Source organism: Zea mays, chromosome 10 (assembly GCF_902167145.1).
Source record: "Zea mays cultivar B73 chromosome 10, Zm-B73-REFERENCE-NAM-5.0, whole genome shotgun sequence".
NCBI classification, from domain to species: domain Eukaryota; kingdom Viridiplantae; phylum Streptophyta; class Magnoliopsida; order Poales; family Poaceae; genus Zea; species Zea mays.
In genome coordinates this window covers 132,840,133-132,846,493 of record NC_050105.1, presented here as the reverse complement: position 1 = coordinate 132,846,493, position 6,361 = coordinate 132,840,133, and the positions used below count along the sequence as shown (strand labels likewise).

Here is a 6,361-nt window from a genome sequence, read left to right as displayed (position 1 = left end):
GAGTCACGTCGGGAGCGGTGACATAGGTTGGGTGACTGGCTGACTGCCGCGCGAAAAGAGAGGGAGAGAGAGCTAGCGTGGACTGAACGGAGGGCGCAGCAAGGACGAGCCCCGCTCGCGCGGGGATGGCCACAGCGAGAGCCGTTGCCGCAGCGGCGGCGGCGCTGGCGGCCGTGGTGCTGGTGGCGCTCCTGGCGCCGGCCGTGCGTGGGGTCGACCGCAGCGAGTTCCCGCCAGGGTTCCTCTTCGGCGCCGCGACGTCGGCGTACCAGGTGAGTCCTGAGCGCCCGGCCGGGCCGGCATCTCTTCCGGTCCTGCACACCGCCGTCGCCGCCGTCCCTTGAACCGACGAGGGCGAACATGTACAAGCGGTGCTGCCTGTCTGTCTGACAATTGTATGCGCATGGCTTCTTCTCTACGTCGCCTCTGGCACTGACAGATTGAAGGCGCGTACCTGGAGGACGGCAAGGGTCTCTGCAACTGGGATGTGTTCACCCACACACACAGTGAGTCGTTTCTTTCGTACATACACACACACACACACTCGATTGGTCTCTTTCCCCTTCGCGTGGCCGGGCATTAACACACTTGGAGAAGAACTGGAAACTAGTGAGAGTTTTCGAACGCTTGCTAGGTTGGGACTGGGAAACGCCTATAACATCGGTCCATTACTCTGTTTTTCGTCACAGCTTCGAAATCTTCATTCACAAGATCCCTCCTCGTCCTCCTATTATTAAAAAAACAAAGAGAAGAATAAACCTTCAACCTTCACCCGCGCCCACGAAACAGATTCGAGTGGTAAGCAAGTTTCGGCTAATCATCTGAATGATCTAGCTCGATCCACGCTACTTGCTGAATGAAATGATAAGTAAATTATGTATTGTACATGACAGCGACGTACGCGCATAAATACTGATCTTATCATTTCATTGTCACGCCACGCCACGCAACTGCTCTTATCCTTAATTATCCGTACGGACTCTTGCTTGTAGAGGGAGCACTAGATTTTACACTATAAAACTTACAGGATTTTAAGGTTTAGGGTCTATTGCTTTTCATTTTTAACTAAAATTTATTTTGAGTGCCCTAATTTATTGTGAAAACTATTTGGATCGCGATCCATTACCGCATTGTCGAACTCGCTCACTCACGAGCTGCATGACAAACATCACAATTAATTCATGGTCCTGCACTCCTGCCTTTGCTCTTCTGCAGGTGGAGGGGTGATGGACGGACGCACGGGAGACGTAGCCGACGACCACTACCATCGCTACGTGGTAATAAAGACCACAAGAACAAACAGTCTATCTATCTATCTATCTATCTATCTATCGCTGGTGACGCCGCCTTGACCATGTTTTGCATCCGATCTGGCTGTGAGCAGGGAGATCTGGAGATCCTGCAGTCGCTGGGAGTCAACGCCTACAGATTCTCCATCTCATGGGCGAGGGTTCTACCAAGTACGCCGATAAGATCGGATTGCTCAGCAGGGTTTAATTTGCCTGCTCGCCGACCGGTTCCTTGGGTGCTTTGACGTGGACAACGCGCGTGTGTTTGTTGCAGGAGGCCGGGTTGGTGGCGTCAATGCAGGCGGGGTAGCTTTCTACAACCGCCTGATCGATGCGCTCCTGCAGAAAGGTACGGCAGGCAGTCCTTGTCCACATCTCTCATGCGCTAGGGTAGTTGACGGGCCTTAATCTCTCTCTCTCCCTCTCTCTCTTCTTGCTCCGAGTGACCGAGTCCGACCAAAGCAAGCTCACCAGTGAGACAGTACGTGACCACAACACACGTCTGGTTTCTCTCTTTCTTTCTGCTGATGGTCAGGAATACAGCCATTCGTCACTCTGAACCATTTCGACATGCCGCGCGAGCTGGAGGTCCGGTACGGTGGCTGGCTGGACGCTGGGATCCGGTACGATTCCCAAGCATCCCCTGCTCCGGCTGTCGTTCTTGCCATTTTCGTCCGTCCGGGACGACCTGGCAGCAAGCAGCAGCAACAACAATCAACATCAAACGGATACTTGTGTTGTTACGCAACGCAGGGAGGAGTACGAGCACTACGCGGACGTCTGCTTCGGGGCGTTCGGCGACCGGGTGCGGCTCTGGACGACCTTCAACGAGCCCAACCTGCTGGTCAAGTTCCAGTACATGCTGGGCGCGTACCCGCCCAGCCGCTGCTCCCCGCCGTTCGGCAGCTGCGGGAGCGGCGACTCGCGCCGGGAGCCGTACGCCGCGGCGCACAACATCATCATGTCCCACGCCGCCGCCGTCCGCGCCTACAGGGAGAAGTACCAGGTCGGGTCCCGCCCGCTCGTCTCTCTCTGATCGATCCTGCGCACGCAGCGAGTGAGTGACCATCGTCTCCGCATCTCATCGGCAATGCTGACCCGTGCGTGCATGCATGCGCGCGTGCTCTGCCTCGATCTGTGCTCTCGACCAGGCGACGCAGGGCGGCTCCGTCGGGATCGTGGCCGCCATGAAATGGTACGAGCCGCTGACGAACTCCACGGACGACATCCTGGCCGCGCGGCGCGCGCAGGCTTTCGAGACGGACTGGTACGTATATATGTCGCCAGTCAGCTCAGCTCCCCACCACAAGAAATGCGCGCAACTACGTCGTACGCCACTATATATGTTGTCAGGCTTCACGACCACTATATATATATGACAGGTTTCTGGAGCCGATATTCTTGGGCGATTACCCCGGAGCGATGCGGGAGATCCTGGGATCGGACCTGCCGACCTTCACCGCGGAGGAGAAGGCGCTGCTGCTGCGGTACAAGGCGGACTTCATCGGGCTGAACCACTACACGGCGATCTACGCCAGGGACTGCCTGCGCTCCCCGTGCAACCTCGGGTCGTACGAAGGGAACGCCTTCGTCTCGGCGACCGGGGAAAGGGACGACGGGGTCAAGATCGGGGGAGATGTACGTACATACGTAATAAGAGCTAGAAGATTTGTGGCGCGTGCGTCTCTGATCGATCGATCTGATGTGGACCTCGCAGACTGCGCTGGCAGGTTTCTTCGACGTCCCAGAGGCCATAGAGCTGGCTATCCAGTACGTGAACGGGAGGTACAAGGGCACGCCTGTGTATATTACTGAGAACGGTGAGCTACATACAGCTTTTGGGCGGCTTTGCCATAGGACGACGGACCTATCTATAGGGGTTTCTTGGTCCACCGTACCGGAGTCGCGTATATATACATGTTCTGAGACACGTATTCGCTGCTTAATTTCAGGTTACTCGCAGTGGAGTGATGCCAGCAGGGAGGAGCTGATCGACGATGTGAGGAGGAAGAACTACCTGCAGGGCTACATCACGTATCTATCCAAAGCAGTCAGGTGACAAACATGAAGCTTTCCAACAATCTAGAAGAACTTATTAGTTCGTGATAAGCTTATTAGCTACATCAACCAGAAGCGGAGAATAATAATAATGTGCAGGCAATTTTATATGTGCGTGCAGGAACGGAGCAAACGTGCGGGGCTACTTCGTGTGGACGCTGCTGGACAACTTCGAGTGGGCGTTCGGTTACAGGTTGAAGTACGGGCTGTACCACGTCGACTTCGACACCCAGGAGAGGACGCCCCGGATGTCTGCGAGGTGGTACCAGGGCTTCCTCACGGCCCGCACCAGCCAGCGCGACGAAGCAGCGCAGGCACGGAGAGCAGACTCGTGATGAACCACTCCCATTTCCACCGATATATATCATCGAACGCATTGCTAGACAGCCGAGGGTCTCATAACTCGTGCTCATTTCCGTCCTCGCCATATATTGGAATAACTGTGGCTGTGGTGTCCTAATGTCTGTATATGCATATATATCATATATGTTGACCTCAAAAGAGGTTTAGATCACACACTATAGCACACCTGAGGTCGATACATAGTATTGAACACAGCGAGAAATCTAGAGACCTGTGATAGAATAGTTTAAATTGCATGCAACAACCAGTTCAATTCAAAAGTTTAAGCTCATAGAAAGATATGGACAATTTACCTATATTATATTCCAACACTACTCCTCACGTCGAGCCTCTTTTGAGTCTCAGACGTGGAATAAAAACGAACAACAATATTATATTCCAACACTCCCATGGCTGATCAATTGAATGTTGGGTACTTTAATCTGTCTTGATCTTTCATTATTGTGTTGACCAAATCACTCTTTCACAAATCTCCACTGAAGCTTTGCAACAAAATCCTCATTCAAAGTTATAAATTATAGACAATAGCATAAATCAAAGTTATAAATTACAGCCAATAGCATAAATCGAGACAGTAATTCTATATTCTTACCCAAGGTTTTTGAAGCTGCATTTCTTAAGAATGGCATATAACATATATTACACATATACCAGAACGCACTAGATGCAAAAAGTACTTCCATTCATATGAAAAAAATGTAAATTAGTTTTTTTTTATAATTGAGATGCTGGGTTTGTCACTAGAAATGCTGGATGTTTCACTAGCAGATATACTATCCATCGACATATATCATGTGAAAGCCAACTACAGACTTTTTGGCTGCACAAAGAACTGCATCAACTTGCAGCAACAACTCTTCACTGCCACCAAGAAGTCTACAACTATTCTGTCTGTGTGGGAGTAGCTGGGGGAGATGACGTAGTTGTAGTCGCCACAATTGTTGCTGAAGGTTCCCTTAGAGACTTCGCCCCCTTATCATCACTGACTTCAGTTGCAGCTTTCTCCTTAGCCTTTTGGGCTCTTTGAACTACTTCCTCCTATATGCATCATATACATGACATATTTCAGTAACACATATGGCGTACAGCCAGGGTTACAGAGAAGAGGGGGAAAAATGAAGAAATCAGAAATGGCAATCACTGTATGTAATGCAGTTATCAATAATGACACAAAACAGTTGATTCGTGCGATATCCCCAAACAAACCATGTCACTCCACCTTGGTGCATCTAGACTCTATACCATATAGTTCCCCAAAATGAAGGCAGAAACGTTTCCCTTCTGCCAATTTTCAGCACATTTTTAACTGCACCAAACCAGGCAACATATCTACTTTTACAATTGGTACGTTAGTTGCAGTTTAATACTCATTAATCTTTTGTTGCACATTTTTTTATATTTTATAAATTTTGGTATTCCAAAACTGAAAAAACTTGTAAGTTATTATTACACACAGATGACAACGCATAATCTGGAGCGAGGATTGTATCGTGCAGTACCTGGAAATCCTGCACTTGCTTCTGCTGCTCGGCCTGCCACTGCCCGACGACGCTGAACACCTCGCCCACCACCGACTCGACCCGCTCCGTGAGCGCCTCTGCGAAGGCCTTCCCGAGGAAGAAGGCGTCGAGGACGGCTTTGCTCTCGTTGTCATCTGCGCGACGACACCAGCAAGAGCACAGAGTAAAGCCCAAGCCCGAACCGGACTGCCCTTCTGCTCCCCGCCCCACCACGTCAGAGAGAGAGAGGTTACCTGGTTTGGGCTCCGGGCGCGTGCCCCCGCCGCCCCCGCTACTCCTCCGGGCTGCGAATCTGGGGAACCTTCTGAGGGAGGAGGGGGGCGTGCGAGCGCGACGGGGGCCGGAGGCGGGGTATGGGACGCAGCAGATGGGCGAGATGGACACGGCAGGTGGCGCCATGGTTCTCGCCTTCTCTTCTTCTTCGGGTGTGTGCTTCCGTGGAGGTGAGTGGGGGTCTCACAGCAGGTGAAAAGTTGGTGCTCCACGCCCCCGGCGGCCACCGGCGGATGCGAGGCCGAGGATTCGCGGCGGTTCACCGGTTGTGGATCTCTGGCTGAGAGTGAGGTCACGCACACGTCATGGGGGAGCTGAACGGTTTGGTTGGTCACGAGTCACACGACTCACGGCCACCGCGCAACGATCAACGGCTGAGCCCGGCCGCATCCACGCTTCCAACAGCACAGGCTGGCCCTCGATGGCTCGAGCGATTATCTACTTGTCTGTGCGACTGCGAGTATGACACCCTTGCATTTTAAAAGATTCTATACTTCACGGAAATATAGTGGTTGAGTACGCTGATATGATTTCCTCGTCAAAACTTTTATCTTCGATACAATGGTAGTTACAAAGAGAAAATGAAGCTTGAGAAAAACAAAATGCTTTGATGTGCAGTGGAACCTCTCAAAATTAAAGGATTGGATTTTTTTCTTTAGATTATTTTACCGCTTTAGGCATCTGACAATTTTCAACTTTTCAAGAGATAACAGATCTGATAAACCAACCACAGATATAAAGGTTGTTGTAATTGTTGGGTGTGTCCTCTACAGCTGGTCATCAGAGACCGGACTGAACTTAACCTAGTTAACCATCTTTTTAATCGGACCTTTGATTGGAAGGGTCCACGCTAACTTC

The 6,361-nt window shown here is 51.3% G+C and overlaps 2 protein-coding genes across 3 annotated transcripts; one reads left to right on the top strand and one right to left on the bottom strand.

The window, feature by feature from the left end:
• On the top strand, positions 1-3,987 carry LOC100193998 (uncharacterized). Of its 2 annotated transcripts, none has more exons than XM_020544896.3 (12): positions 1-272; positions 440-506; positions 1,216-1,277; positions 1,385-1,460; positions 1,564-1,638; positions 1,825-1,912; positions 2,043-2,295; positions 2,441-2,556; positions 2,672-2,927; positions 3,007-3,109; positions 3,242-3,344; positions 3,447-3,987. In XM_020544896.3, exons 1-12 carry the CDS (start codon positions 126-128, stop codon positions 3,805-3,807), a joined length of 1,707 nt encoding a protein of 568 aa, XP_020400485.1. In that variant the 5' UTR covers positions 1-125; the 3' UTR covers positions 3,808-3,987. The 2 variants fall into 2 exon arrangements, with proteins under 2 accessions (XP_020400485.1, NP_001167660.2); NM_001174189.2 differs by having other exon boundaries at positions 15-272; positions 3,469-3,803.
• A 249-nt stretch (positions 3,988-4,236) lies between these two features.
• On the bottom strand, positions 4,237-5,996 carry LOC100276451 (uncharacterized). Its single transcript, NM_001150239.3, has 3 exons — positions 5,464-5,996; positions 5,210-5,364; positions 4,237-4,748 (listed from the first exon to the last, which is right to left on the bottom strand). Exons 1-3 carry the CDS (start codon positions 5,627-5,629, stop codon positions 4,593-4,595), a joined length of 477 nt encoding a protein of 158 aa, NP_001143711.1. The 5' UTR covers positions 5,630-5,996; the 3' UTR covers positions 4,237-4,592.
• Positions 5,997-6,361: the final 365 nt, after the last annotated feature.

What these genes read in the sequence shown, in the direction of transcription:
- LOC100193998 (XM_020544896.3), top strand. Translation starts at nt 126, where the DNA reads ATGGCCACAGCGAGAGCCGTTGCCGCAGCGGCGGCGGCGCTGGCGGCC. An exon ending in ATGGGCGAGGGTTCTACCAA is followed by an intron (nt 1,461 to 1,563) that starts GTACGCCGATAA and finishes TGTTTGTTGCAG; the next exon opens with GAGGCCGGGTTGGTGGCGTC. An exon ending in CAGGCTTTCGAGACGGACTG is followed by an intron (nt 2,557 to 2,671) that starts GTACGTATATAT and finishes TATATATGACAG; the next exon opens with GTTTCTGGAGCCGATATTCT.
- LOC100276451 (NM_001150239.3), bottom strand. Translation starts at nt 5,629, where the DNA reads ATGGCGCCACCTGCCGTGTCCATCTCGCCCATCTGCTGCGTCCCATAC. An exon ending in GCGCCCGGAGCCCAAACCAG is followed by an intron (nt 5,365 to 5,463) that starts GTAACCTCTCTC and finishes GTCGTCGCGCAG; the next exon opens with ATGACAACGAGAGCAAAGCC. An exon ending in AGCAAGTGCAGGATTTCCAG is followed by an intron (nt 4,749 to 5,209) that starts GTACTGCACGAT and finishes TGATGCATATAG; the next exon opens with GAGGAAGTAGTTCAAAGAGC.